The sequence below is a fragment of the Leptinotarsa decemlineata genome, unplaced genomic scaffold (genome assembly GCF_025532065.1).
Source record: "Leptinotarsa decemlineata unplaced genomic scaffold, Ldec_3_MD MMD2_tig00000010_RagTag_RagTag, whole genome shotgun sequence".
In the NCBI taxonomy this organism is placed as follows: Eukaryota; Metazoa; Arthropoda; class Insecta; order Coleoptera; family Chrysomelidae; genus Leptinotarsa; species Leptinotarsa decemlineata.
Genome location: NW_027412538.1, coordinates 13,704,661 through 13,720,062, shown reverse-complemented (window position 1 = coordinate 13,720,062; position 15,402 = coordinate 13,704,661). Strand labels below are relative to the sequence as shown.

Here is a 15,402-nt window from a genome sequence, read left to right as displayed (position 1 = left end):
ATGCATATCACTGAAGTTCTAAGGTCAGTGGGTGTGTTCGACCCTCCACTGCAACCCGCGAGAGTTTATTGTGGCGCACACACACTATTTAAGATCGGCCAAATGATTTTGTCTTCTTGACGAAGCCGATTACTTCATTAGGTGGAAATTCATGATAAAATCCACAAAAACCTCAAGAAGGACCAAAGTAATGGTGCAAATGTAATTTGTTATGAAAAAATATAAACTGAAATTGATATTTGTTTAAAAAAAAATGAAAGACTATGTACTCAGTCTCGAAAAAATGGTCACAGTATAACACAGTAATACTAAACATACTCACATCAGCTGTTGTCAGCTTTCCCACAAAAACGGGCACAATGATACCTGGGATCGTCGCCACTGTGTTCGTTAAGGCCATAAGTGTCCCGGCAAAATTAGGAGCAATGTCGATGTGGTTAGATAAAAATCCGCAGAACATCCCTCCGATTGACATGACGGCCAAAGTCATCAAAAAAACCGCCAACGCCCTCTGGCACCCGACGTAGCAAAGAGCAATGAAGCAAATCATCGGGATCACACTGGCACACCCGGTCGCGGTTTTTCTAGCTGTCGTTGTAGATATAAACTTCCTTTCACGCAGAGTATCCAAGGTCTTGCTCAGAATCAGACTGAAGAGCCACATACACAGGAACGGGACAGCGGTGAGAACAGCGTTTTCAGAAATTTTGAAGTTGAGAGCGGTCTTCATGTACAACGGCAGCTCTATTAGAACCATGTACCAGCCCCAGTTCGAACAGGTATGTGCAACTAGTATGGCTAAGAAAGCTGGAGACGTCAGCACTGATTTCCAAGGCATTTTGTGCTTTTCCTAGAAAATAATAATGAAATTTGAGCACTGTACATTTTTTTAAGGGTTTTTGATAGCAATATAGAATGGACCCAGTAAATAGTGAACCAGTAAATACTGGGTCGATGGTATTGCCACATATTTCATACTACACACATCGGAAAAGTCTAGGTATATTTTATAACATACTAAATATCATAAAAATGAATGCATGAGGTCGTTTAATTTCGATTAAATTGGTACACTCGACCATCCTGTAGATTTCTATGGGTTGAACAAAGCCTGCAAAAACGGTAACTAATCTTTTATCAAGTTTTTTACAAACTGTAGGTTTTCGGCTAAAATGAATAATCTGAAAGTGTCGAGTTTGTACATTCTATGCAGTTCTTGCTCAGCAATTAAACTGGAAATATTGTGCTTTAACATGGAACGCCATCACTTACCATTGGCTGAGATGAATAGAGCTGTAGGGCTTCTTCAAGGTGGCATGCGACAAAATGATGTAGCTCTTCGTTTGGGGGTCTTCCAAAATGTTATCAGTCGATTGTGGCGGCGTTTCCGTGAAACTGGCAGTCCAACTGAACAACATCCAGGGCGAGGACGCGCTACAACTGCAGTTCAAGACCGATTTTTGGTCTTAACCGCAAGAAGACAACTGACAATCACAGCACCTGAGTTGGTTAACGTGTTGCAGCAGACGCACCAGGTAACCATTGGTCGTGATACTGTCAGAAATCGACTGCATGAAGCAGATCTCCACAACAGAAGGCCACTTAGATGTCCACCTTTGTCTAGAGGCAATCGCGGTAGAAGATTAGAGTGTTGTCAAGAACATCAAAACTGGGATGCAAATGATTGGGCCACAGTTTTGTTTACAGACGAATCCAGATTTGGATTTCATCCAGATTCTCGTCGAGTAAGACTGTGAAGACGACCTGGAAATAATGAACGTTTGAGACACGTCCAGGAAGTCCACACATACAGAGGTGGTACAGTAATGCTATGGGGCGGAATTATGATCGGCGGAGAACCGATCTCGTTTTTCAAAATCGCTCCCTCACAGCTCGACAGTACCTCGACACCATTCTTCTACCTATCGTCCGTCCGTTTGCTGGTGCTGTTGGTGAAAACTTCCACCTAATGCACGATAATGCTCGTCCACATGTCGCGCGTCTAGTGACTGACTGGCTCACCAACGAAGGAGTTGATGTATTGCCATGACCAGCACAATCACCGGACCTGAATCCCATCGAGCATGTGCACATGTGCACACAACGTTTCAATTGAGAGAGCTTTTAATCGCTGAATGGGCAAATGTACCTCAACAAGACATTGACAATCTCATTTTGTCGATGCACTATAGATGTAGGGCCGTAATAAACCAGCGTGGAGGCCATACTTTGTACTGATTCCAATTTTTTTTGTATTATGATTTTTTTTCGGGGTGCCAAAGAAGAGCCATATTTTTTTTTTAGTTTTGCTTATATGCGTACTCAGTATTTTTGACCATTTAATAAATTTTGTTGTAAGTTACATTCGTTTAATAATCACCCGTCAACTTTTTTTTCCCTGAAGCGATCTAAAAAAAAATGATTGCCATTTTTAAAAATATCCCTAGACTTTTCCGATGTGTGTATTTGAGAGTTCAAGTTCACAAGAACAATGGTCAGCTAAAGACCTCAGGCATCCAATATGTACACATGCAAGTTCTTGGATAAAACAAGATGTTATTCAGACAGGCCATAGAAATACATGTATGTAAGAATAATTTTAACCGCATGGAAGAGAACTTGAACATCAACAAGAGTCGGATCAGTCAGGTACAGGAACAGTCGGTCGTCCGACATCTAGGTTGAGCAATTCCATCGTTGCTGATTGCCTTTGATAATCAATGCCGCAGTAGCAGACGAAACGTTAGGTATAAAAAAATCTGCAGACCACGGATAATAAAGCCTTACACTTTGTTAGATACAGGCTGTGAGGGTCTACATATCATATTTCAGAATTTTTAAAGAGGACTTTCCCAGGTCCAGATTATTATATAGGGTAATTAGGCTGTAGCCTAGTGGTGCCCCGTTTTTCAGCTTTTCAGTTTGATATATAAGTTTATTGATTTATTATTTCATCGTTTCTACTCCTTTTTTTTTTTTCGTTTATTTATTTTAAGTATGTAGGTATCATTTTTTGTGAAGAAACTGGCAACTATAGCAAAGTTTTGGAAAATTAATTCAAAGTAGCCCATTCATTGAAATGATTCCAATAAACAGATTCTTCGACAATCGAAAAATATGTTGTTTAATGATGATAATGATTGTTTAATGACTCTTTACAAATTAGAACATTTTGAGCTGCCGACATATATTCTCATGGCACCGAAAATTACAAAGTTTTGTTAAAAACTGACTGTAATAAGGTGTAGTAATCCAAAACTCTTTGAGGTATCGGAATATATAGTCCCTAAACTGGGTGAAGCATGTATATATAATGCAATAACATACTAGATGGCCTGAAAAATTCGTAGGCTAACACACAGATGGCGCTACTGGTAAGAAATCCATACGATTTTTAGTAAACCCTAACCTTCAAAAGACGCACACGTACAAATTTTATAGCTGTCGGATTATTAGTTTGTAGGATAGGACATTTTGAGTGAAGCATTTTTGTTAGTTTGAAGAAAATGCATACAAAGGAGTTTGGTGTGTGAATAAAGCATTGCTTTTTGGGAACAGAACAACTATAGAAGGCAAGGCTTGGCTATAAACATTGTTCGGTCTTAGCACCAGGAAAATCAATCGTTGAAAAGTGGTTTGCTAAGTTTAAAGCTCTATAATTTTCTTGATGATCATATAAAATCATCCTCCAATGTTCATATTTTTAAATCAAGGCTGAAAAAGAGATGCCAAGAGATATACACCCTGTATATTGTAGATCTTTAAAACAATATGATAACTCACATGTGCAAACTATTAAACAGGTTTATTGACTTACCTCATGTTTTACACCTTCTTGGCCTTGATTCAAAGATGAAACAATAAAATCTCTCTCTTCCTTGCTGATGAAACGTTGAGATGTTGGAGAATCAGCTACCAGAACCGTCCAAAGTATCAACCAGATCAGGCTAACTCCACCTTCGATGTAGAACACTTCAGCCCATCCTACGGCACCAGCTATTATACCAGATACCAGCATGAATACCTGAAATTAAATATTTTCACGAACTTCACCTCTCAGTTTTCTCACAGTGACTTGTTGATATCTATTTCTATACTTTCTAATTTTCTATACTTTTCTATGCGATTCATCGGTACAGAAACAATTTAAAACGATAATTATTAAAACAGAAAACCTACAACCACATCAAAATGTTGAAGAACTAAACAGTAAATATTATTAAAAAACGTCTTTACGCATATTTTGTAAAATTTAAATCATGGTATTCCCCAAGGATCAGTATTGGGACCACTTCTATTCATGATTTACGTGAATGACATTAGTAACTTCATGCATCCATATAAATCTGTTTTGTTTGCCGATGACACTACATTTATTTACTCTGACTAAAATTCTATTGAATATCTATAGAATATCAAAGGAAGTCGATGAGAAGATAGAAAGTTGGTTCGTGTAAAATCGACTCAAACTGAATACAGATAAAACGCAACAGTTACAGTTTTCAGCAAGCTCTGCCGCTACATCAAGTGTACGTGAATCATTTTAAATGTTTAATATGTCAAAATACATAGTAAATATTTTTTTTTTATATTTTTGTATTTGTGTCTCGTTTGTTTTTATAAGATTTTGATTGTTTAACAAATTACTTTCATGCTATTTTTTGACTTGCTACAAACATTTTATTATGTAACGTGTTGAAATAAATTATCTATGTGTCTATCTATCCATCTAACAAATTTTAGATCTTATTGACACTCATAATATACTTTTCTTATATACTTGTTCGCGATAAACTTCCGTCGTTTTTACTACCTCAAGAAAATATTTTTTTCATTATTATTAACATATCATTGTAACCATTTGTTCATTGGTAAGAATGTGACAATTTTCTCCATTATACAGTGAAATATTTTCTTCTCCATAGCTTCAAATAATTATAGCTGATGATCAACCTACAGTGTGACCCATTTTTAATGGAAACACCCCCTAAAATTTGAAGTTGTAAATCGATTTTAATAATTTTTTTAAAGTACTGAAAGATCTAGCTTGGAACAAAATTTGAAATGTTTATTAAAGTTTCAGGGCATACTATGATATTTTTTCTTAGTCGAAAATTGGGATTTTTTTATTAGCGATTTTTTTTATTGAAAAAATCACGACGCCACTGGATTCAGAGTGCCTCTAAATAGGTGTGACCAAAATTTCATGAAAAAATATTCATTATTAACAAAGTTATGACAATTCAAAAATTCGAAAACTCACACAGCTAACAGTCACAATATATCATTTTTTTAATGATTTCAACAATAAAGTGCCGCCAGATGAAAAAAAAAACAAATTCACATGGCTATATCTGTCGATATAGGGTGTTTTTTGTGACTGTTAGCTGTGCGAGTTTTCGAATTTTTGAGTTGTCATAACTTTGTTAATAATGAATATTTTTTCATGAAATTTTGGTCACACCTGTTTAGAGACACTCTGAATCCAATGGCGTAGTGATTTTTTTCAATAAAAAATCGCTAATAAAAAATCCCGATTTTCGACTAAGAGAAAATATCGTAGTATGCCCTGAAACTTTAATAAACATATCAAATTTTGTCCCAAGGTAGACCTTTTAGTACTTGACATTTCATATACTATACTGTATATAGGTTCGAAACATGTACTACAGTTTAAATTTTTTTCGACACTTGGAGTTGAATATTCCCGGAAATCAATCATATGACTTACCACAGTCCCTAAGGCTGTCCCCGCATACACAATACTGCTCATGACACTCCTCTCGCTGGGGGGAGCCCAGTGAGCCAGCATCACGTGCATGGCGGGAAAACTAACGCCACCCCCAATTCCTTCTCCTATTCTCATCGCGATCAGAGCTCCAAAATGCAGCTGAGCCATCAGGGGAGTCAAAAGGGTGCAAACAATGTTGATAGCGACCGAGAAAAACATGACCCACTTTGCGCTGAACAGCTCCGCTACTCTGCCTCCAGGAATTTGGGCCACGAGGTATCCCCAGAAGTAGGCGCTCAGGAGGATACCTTGGACGGTACCCGGCCAGGCGAATGGTCCATCCTGCAAAAACAGTAAATGATACAAAGAATAAATTGATGGATGTAGTAAAAATGAGAAATAAAAGTAGGGTGCTAATGCCGACTGAACGCCTCCCCCCACCCCTTTTAACCTTGAGACGTCACACGACCTTGAATGACGTCACCTAACCTTGAACGTCGTACACGTAGTATGAGCCTGAATGCGGTGTTTGACCTTGAGTGTGGGGTTTGACCTTGACGTTCGACACTTCGACTACCTCGAGCTTGCTCCATGGCATTGAATGTTGACCTTGAATGAAATCGTGACGTGTACAGAATATAACCTTGAACAGTGGGCGTTCGGCGTTGTCCCCTCCCTTGTTGGTAATTCCTATATAAGTTCAGAATATCGTATGACGTCACCTAACCTTGAACGTCGTACACATAGTATGAGATTGAATGCGGTGTTTTACCTTGAGTGTGGGGTTTGACCTTGACGTTCGACACTTCGACTACCTTGAGCTTGCTCTGTGGCATTGCATGTTGACCTTGAATGAAATCGTGACGTGCACAGAATATAACCTTGAACAGTGGGGTTCGGCGTTGCCCCCTCCCTTGTTGGTAATTCCTATATAAGTTCAGAATATCATGCTTCCACATTCAGTTTAGACACTCTAAAATACCCAAATAGGTAAACAGAAGTACTTGTCGAATTCCAAAGTGAAGACAACGAGTATCAACCCATCCGAGAGGGCGTTTTCGTCAGTGAGGTGAATATATATTTTATTTTAATTAACCGTAATTTCACTATATTTATGAATATGGATAATTTGAAATTTGACATTGAAAAAATTAATTTTTCTATAATTCAACAAAGTGAAGCTTTAGAGCAGAAACCTATAAACGCTCTGGTTATTGATAAAGAATATAAAATTGAAAAAATGTCAATGTATTCCGACCACCAGGTCGGATTGGCATATAAATAATATTTTGTGGCTCCTTGGTGAGTTTGTAACCGGGCTCTACATCAATATCAAATTCAAAGATGCTATGGATTTCATCGCCATTCGAATATGCTCCAGCTGTGACATTACAATCCACACGAATAATCCTCACCTTATTGATATTCACGGGCAATGTTGATTCATGTATTTCACCACAATTGAAAACATTGTCATCGAACCCTAGAAGTTCAGCAATGCTGTTTTCATGTTTGAGATGAATGTAATATTTCGATCGCATTTCACATTTCAGAGTGTTGTTGTTTGCACGTAGGAGAAATACTTCGTCGATATTTTCTTCAATTCCATTTTCTAGTTGCACTTCTTTGGATTTCATGAATCTTTGAATCACCTTATTAATTTCATCAATTTCATATGCCCCAGGTGGAATTTTTATAATAGTAGGGGGTGAGATAATTGTCTTCGAATAGCCGATAACATTATTCTTAGCATCTACATTGAATATGGAATTGTAGGAGTAGAAACCATGTAATCCCAGACCATAATTACTATTGGTATCCAATTCGATGGGTGGGTAGAAGTTGGCACTCAACTCGCTAGAGAATCCCGACAATGAAAACGTGCGTGACATGACTGACGAATTTTCGATGATTCATGTCTTTTTATTGCTGACAGCAGAAATTGTGGACCAATCGTCGCTTTTTCGGTGGTCTATCCATATCATTATGTGTGACTACATTCACATCATTCACTTTACAATAACAACAAAAAATTTTTCTTGTAGGTGGACCATCATTCATATCGGAATTACTACTGCTACCGCTGGAATCATTGTAATGCTCTTGACAGTACTGATACTTCAAGACATCAATATCATTTTGTAGGTTTTGTGGTAACTTATCCCATACAGATGCAATTTCATGTGATGCACACCCAATCAACACCTCTTTCGGCATATCAGCGAGTTGTTCTTTACTCATTTTTTGTAAAGTGCGTACTCTGGAATATGCGATCAATGAATGACTCATCCTCTTGATACTCTCCCTATCCTGTACTGGTGTTAACTCCATGTCTTGTTCTGAAGAAACTTCAAACACAAATGGCCACACCATACTGTGTTGAATCGTTGTTCACGCTTATAGTTATATGTGATAGTATTGATAGGATTCGAACCCATATAAAAATAGTGAATCAGTTCTTTGGGAGGGGGTAAATCGCCAAAACTATCAAAATATTTTATCGAAGTTCCCCTTTTTCTATATGCTACCCAATGTGTCCCTTGACCATGTCGACTATCCAAATTTACTATGGCAGATTCATATCGGAGTGGTCCTGATTTTGGTAAATCGTCACGCATATATACCCCCCGAAAATATGGAATCGTCATTTTCTTAGCGTAATAGTTGAGGTCGATATTGGAGAGAGCTCTTTTAGGTAGCAAATTTATGAGTTTTTTGAATTTTGAGGTTTCAAATAGACTCCTAATCCTTTGCGGTAAGGCTTCAAGTAGATACCACTTCCTTGTTTACCTATAGCAATTGCCTCCATGTGTTCATTATGGCGATTTGTCTCACTCAACTGCTCCCTACTCGCTTTTGCTGCTTGAACTGCTTTCGTTATACCAGCAGTAGCACCGGCTAAACTACCTAGTGCTGATAAACCAGCAAAAATTGGAATGAGTGGTAGTATTCCACCAATTTTAGGAATCGGTATGATTCGCGGTGTGCGAATTTTCTTTTTCCCACCTGCAGCCCTCATATATTTGCGTGCTGCTTTGAGTGCAATTTCAGCTGCTCTTTTAGAATTTTTGACAACAAATTCACTTCCACCCGCTTTGTGTAGAACATCACGCACTTTCTGAACGATCCCAGAACCAAAAGCTATCACCTTAGAAGCTTTCAATATTTTTTTAACTTTTTTTTTCTTAATAGAACGCTTTTTCTTCGGAATGTGTGACTGCTTGGGAGATGAGTCACAACCCATACCAAATCGGCGTTTCCCTTTCATTATATTCGTAACTAGCCAAGCAGCTCCTTTTTCTCCAATAGTAGCGTCTTTTGCTTTGACACGATTCCAAGCACTTTCTGCAAGCTCCTTATCCGCTATGTGTCTAGCTACAAGATTATCAGGGTTCTGTGAATATGCAATATCGTGTTTTTTGCATGCAAAATCCAGCTGATTGACACCCGAATCACCTCTCAACAATCTTTTCTGCAATTTGGTGCCCGGACCGCAATACTGATAGCCAGGTAAGTGTAATTCAAATGGTAGATTATTGATGAGGGAATTGATCAATCCTCTACCAGTTTTATTTGAATGCAATTCAGTAGATCTGCATCGACTCATAACCCCTATTTAAATAAAGGAATCGATGTGGAACCCTGCTTATATAGTCTCCAACTGTCATACAATGCGCATATTGAAGCAGAAGCAGCAATTTTCCATCGATAATTTCGATGAAAAAGTGGGTGGTGGATCGGGAAGCGGTGTCAAACAACGTCACGGATCTTTACTTCCACTTTCTATTCGCGGCCTGATTATTGGACCTTCTAACTGTGGCAAGACAAATGTTATGATTTCTTTGCTAACGCATCCTCTAGGATTACGATTCGCAAATGTTTATCTTTATTCGAAGTCTCTTTATCAACCTAAATACGAGTATTTACGTGAAGTATTATCTCCAATCGAAGGGTTGGGTTTTTACACTTTTGCCAATAATGCAGGTGAAATAGTAGAGCCTTCAGACGCCAAACCTGATTCGATATTCATTTTTGATGATGTTATGTGCGAGAAACAGGATGTTATACGATCATATTTCAGTATGGGTCGTCATAAAAATGTGGATTGTTTCTATTTAGCCCAAACATATTCACGAGTTCCGAAACAATTGATACGAGATAATGCAAATTTTATCGTAATGTTCAAACAAGATGATATGAATCTCAATCATATTTTTTCCGACCATGTATCACCAGATGTAACATATAAGCAATTTCAAGATATGTGTGCGAGATGTTGGGAAGATAAATATGGATTTTTAGTAATTGATAAGGATCGAGAAGTGGTAAATGGACGTTATCGAAAAGGATTCGACGCTTTCATATATCCTTGACGTTCTTGAAGAATTGAATCACTTGAGTGCTAGATAGTGGAGATAACACTTCATTATACAAATTCTTGGAGTGAATTATGGAGGGAAAAAATGATGATGAAATATGTTTAAAAAGAAAGTTAATTGAAGCAACGGATGCCGTTCGGAAGAAATTCAATTATATCAAAAGTAGTCGTCTAGGTGATCAATCAGCACTCGAGAGGATCTATGAGCCAATAATAACACCTTTGAAAGTAATATCTGCCAATACTGAAGGAGCATCTCAAATGAATCAAGTGATGCAGAAAACAAAGCCTGCTACACCATTAACAGCCAAAACTATAATTGAAAGTGAGTGGAAACCGAAATTTGAAGGGGCTTCCTCGAAGGATCTTCAAACCTCTCAATTGGCAACTTTAGATTCACAATCACCTAATGTATTCGATGATGGTGATGAAGTACAAAAGCATATAAAAAAGTTACTATCAGGAAATCCCTCTTACGATACAGTCTTTGGAGTACACATAAACACTGAAACGGGAAATTTACAAATGGGAGTAGCTGATGTGGAATTTATCGATGAGAAAATTGTGTTTATGAAAAATGGTAAAACTATTGGCTCTTATCAGGGCACTCCAAAACTATATAACTTGATATTCATGAAAGTACCATCGAGAAATATCCCCTCTTCCGATATGACCACATATGGTGATATACTCAAATTAACAAAGGCTGCATATAAATACAATGAGAGAAAACAAGGTCTTCTATCGAATAATTGGAAGAAATATAGAGAAATAATCCTACCATTATTATCCAATGGAAACCCTAGTAGAGAAGGTGCTGGCATGATCAAAATACCCACCCAGAAAAAATATATCAGAAATAAGCATACAGATTATGTTTATTGGAATGAACTCGAAGAATTGATTGATCGCCTTCGACTACTTTGGAGTTCACGACTGGCTGGACATACCGGACATGATAATGAAATATTAGCCATAATTGAGGAATTACGTGAAGAAGGATTAGTCTATTGATCGCAATATCATGAATATGATGTGTGAAACTGGCTCAGTCGATCACAAACGATCTAACTATGCATACCACAATTGATAAATTTGGTCGTAGAAGAGGTGGTGTTAGTAAACCAATAGTTGGAAGATCTGGTGTTGGATTCATTCTCACACCAAATGGTGATTATGATATTCAGAATAAGCGGTTTCAAAATGTTGGTGAACCTGTAGACAGTAAAGATTCTGTTACTAAAGGATATGTTGACGATCACATTAGAAAAGTCAATGAGACAACTCTGAAGTATTTCCAAGAATTCATTGCATCAACGCTACGTAACATCGGAAAACATATTGATTCAAAACATAATGAGGTGCAAATAATCATTGACAAAAATGCACTCATCACTTCTGCATTAGCTGATCAATTGAGTAATGTGGAAAAGCGAACTGACGTAATAGCTAAGTTGGTTGATACTTTTACTGAGCGAGTCATTGAAGTTTAATAGTCAATCGTTACACTTGCACCTGAACAGTAGAAAAGTGATTCCTCAATTTTATCATCTTGAAGAAGTCTTAGAGCAGTAATATGAGTAATGCAAAATGGCAGGTTGTGAAAGAAATACACAAGCCGGCGCGTCGAAATTTCCCCCGTCGGAAGACAATAATAAAGGGTTTTTCTGACTTGTGGCAGATGGATTTGATGGAAATGCAACCATATTCTAAAGAAAATGAGGGATGTAGGTACATCCTTATAGTTATCAACTGTTATTCAAAGTTTGTATGGTCAAGGCCGTTGAAGAATAAAACTGGTGATTCAGTTACTGCAGCTATGGCAAGCGTGTTGAAAGATGCTAAATATACTCCAAAAAATTTACAATCTGATCATGGTACTGAGTTCTATAATTCGAAATTCTCATCGTTAATGAAGAAACACAGCATCAATCATTACTCAACATTCAGCACAAAAAAAGCTGCAATTGCAGAACGAGTAATCAGAACATTGAAGAGTTGGCTTTATAAGGAGTTTTCACTTCAAGGTCATTACAAGTGGTTGAACATTCTTCCTAGAATTACTCGTCAGTATAACAACAAAGTTCATCGTACGATTGGTATGAAACCTGCAGATGTGAAACAGTCTACTAAATTGTCAATGTATGCCGAATCTAAGAGTCCACATGTGAAACGTAAAAAAAATACGTTTAAAATTGGGGATAGTGTTCGAATCAGCAAATATAAAAATGCATTCGATAAAGGTTATACAGCAAATTTTACAGCTGAAATATTCAAAGTTGTGAAAGTTAATAATACAGAACCTATAACTTATGCATTAGAAGATGTGAATGGGCAACCAATCAAAGGCTGTTTTTATGGGCTGGAGTTGAATAAAACGAAAGATCCCAATACGTATTTGGTGGAGCGAGTTTTAAAAAGAAAAGGACATCGCCTCTATGTAAAGTGGCTGGGGTTCTCTGAAGATCACAACTCATGGATCGATGAAAATTCTTTAGTGTAATGACATTATCATGATTGTACTCAATATTAGATAAAAAATAAAAAAATAGTGTATTAAAATTGTTTTATTTATTAAAAACTAAATAGAATAATAACCTTAGAAATGATGCAAGTAATATGTAAACTATTGGTTTTATTTTTCATAAATTCAACATATTGAAATCACTTCAAGATGTGTATGTTAGCATAAGATTTCCATGAATCCTCCGTCTCTCTATCCGCTCTTCATGGGTTAGACACCAGCACTCTCGAAAGTGGACATCTCTGTTGGGGTGAAATTGGCCGACATTCTCACACAATTGCCAATCATTTCTACAAGCACTGCATAAATTGTTCCAACAATCCACACTATATTCACCACATTGTAGACATCGCTGGACTAATGTATCGCAAGTCGCTACACAATTTATGCATATATTCCTTGAAATGCCCATATTATTACACATAATCTCTTTCGAACATTCTCTGCACTGCTGGCGGTAGTCACTTACTTCTAGAGTTGAACCATTTATCCTCTTCCGAAGTGGGTCTGGATTCCTTGCCACAACACATCTACGACACAGGCCGGTACATGGGTTGATATATGTTTCAGGCCAATACCCATGGCAGTTGTAACACACTATATGTTTGCCAATTTTGATTGGAAAGCCGCGTATTGTCGGTTTTGTATCCCACTCTTTAGGGAAATACATATTCACTGATAGATGTACAAATATTCAATCGATGAATTTAACTACACTCTCACGCTCCCATGTTTCCCTCTTATAAACAGGTACCGTGAAGAGTGGGGTAGAGTGGAGGGAGCTACCACCACCACTGTCAAAAATCATATAAAAATCGGTGAGTGATTGTAAACTTCAGTCAGTATTCAAGTATCACCACAAGAATACATTAATATGTCTGCCCAGAGAGCTGCTGTGTTAGCATTATTATCTCAGAGAGATATTAATAACCATGAGCTGGTGGAAGAGTTTGAAGACGTTGGACAGATAGTGGGTGTTGACGAAGAAAATGATGGTGGAGATATGCAGTATGAGGTGAATGAGCAAGGTGCAGAAGGTGGCTTAAATATCGAAGACGATGAGGCAATTGAGCAAGGTGTTGGGGATTTAGACATTGATGATGATGAAGAAGATCTTGTTGAAGAAGAAGATGAAGGTATCGCAACAGATTCGACTCACGAGACTGACGACAGCGGAGTAGTTATTGGCAATGTTGAGTGGTTGAATATCACTGAGACATTGGATGATCCGTTAGATTTGTATTGTGTAACGGATAGCCATGTCAGGATCAAAACGATTGACGGTGAAATAGAGAGGTTGTGTTGGTGTTGCTTCCGCTTTTATTCTGTGCGGAATAACAATGGAGGGTATTATGAGCACGTCGACATTCATTACACCGCCCGCTTCATGGAGATGGGGCAAACATGGTGTAAAGCATGTGATAGGCCTTTGACCAACTTTAGGAGAATAGCCGTCTGTATCATATGTAACAACACCCCACCTCTGGAGATGTAACCGTGGACCTTCGGGTCAACAAAAAAAAACAGCCCTTTTCAGGGCTACATTATTTAAACAAAGAGTAGATATCTCATAATGAGATTGCAACAACACCCCATCTGCGGAGCAGTTACCGTGGACTTTCGGGTCAACAAAAATACAGCTCTTTTCAGAGCTACAAACAAAGTGTAGATATCTAATAATAAGATTGATCACTCAGTCAAAGAAATAGAATATTTTGAGTGTCACATAATCATACGAAGAGTAGTTTGTAATATATGGATATACCTCTAAAATGTACATCCATATACATATGAGGTATGCACAAATGTGTTATAGAATATGTAAGTTCTCTGAATATCTTATCTTTGTAAAATAAATCACATTGAAAAATGATTGTTTAAGCGTCCGAGTGGATTTGAATCTGTTTTGATAACATACTAGCTCTCTCTTATCTGAACAATTGCAGAATTCATGTCAAGATTTGGAAATATAATTTTCATAAGACAATATTTCAAATTCGAGGGGTGTTTATTCAGAGTAGTCAATAAGAGTAATTGGTATTGTAATTCAGAATATTTATTTCAAAGGTGGAAAGGAGAGAGGGAGGTAGACACTGCCCCAACCACGCAGTGTCTCGTGTACACCAACCAAACAAAATGTGTACTCCGAGGAAGGATAAAGGATGGGTGAAATAGGGAAAAAAATAGGGAAAAAAAAGGAAAGGATTACAAGTCGTCGTCGTCGTCGCTGTCATCGGGTCGGGGGAAGTACTGCCACATCACCGAACCCTCAGAAAACGCCATTTCCTCCGCAAATGCGTCGTCGTCCCAGAGATCGTCATCATCATCATCCGAGCTGCAAGAGTCTTCGGAGTGGTCTTCGGTACTGGTCACATGCAGTACCTGGACCGAAGATGTGGAAGGGTGATGAGGCGTGGTGGTTGAATCGGCCTCCATATCTGGATTCTCCATATCGGAATCCTCCAACTGAAGATCCGGGAGTGGCGCTGTAGGTTCTTCCGCCTGGGGTCCGGTCGTGGAATCGGCTTCCTGGTATGTTGACATGCTGACGATAGCTACTCAACTGAAGATTACATTGAGGAACTCCTACATTTATACTCTTGCACAGGAGGGGGTATAGTGGGAGGCGGAGTGGGGGGGGAGGTGGGGGTCGCAAAAAACGTGCCCCGGATGCAAGTGGTGGATGTTGAGCGCTAAAATTCGGCCGCTCCGCGGCCGAGCGACCTGCGTCCGCTCGACCGCGGAGCGGCCGAATTTCAGCGCTCAACA

At 38.2% G+C, this 15,402-nt stretch overlaps 1 protein-coding gene across 2 annotated transcripts in view; it reads right to left on the bottom strand.

The window, feature by feature from the left end:
- The window catches only part of MFS3 (Major Facilitator Superfamily Transporter 3), a 32,840-nt gene that overhangs the window by 610 nt on the left and 16,828 nt on the right, over positions 1-15,402 (bottom strand). For both annotated transcript variants that reach the window (XM_074171528.1, XM_074171529.1), the window contains exons 4-6: positions 5,732-6,073; positions 3,818-4,024; positions 323-850 (exon numbers count right to left, since the gene is read on the bottom strand). In XM_074171528.1, the coding sequence (XP_074027629.1) occupies positions 323-850; positions 3,818-4,024; positions 5,732-6,073 (1,077 nt within the window). The remainder of the gene's footprint in view (positions 1-322; positions 851-3,817; positions 4,025-5,731; positions 6,074-15,402) is intronic.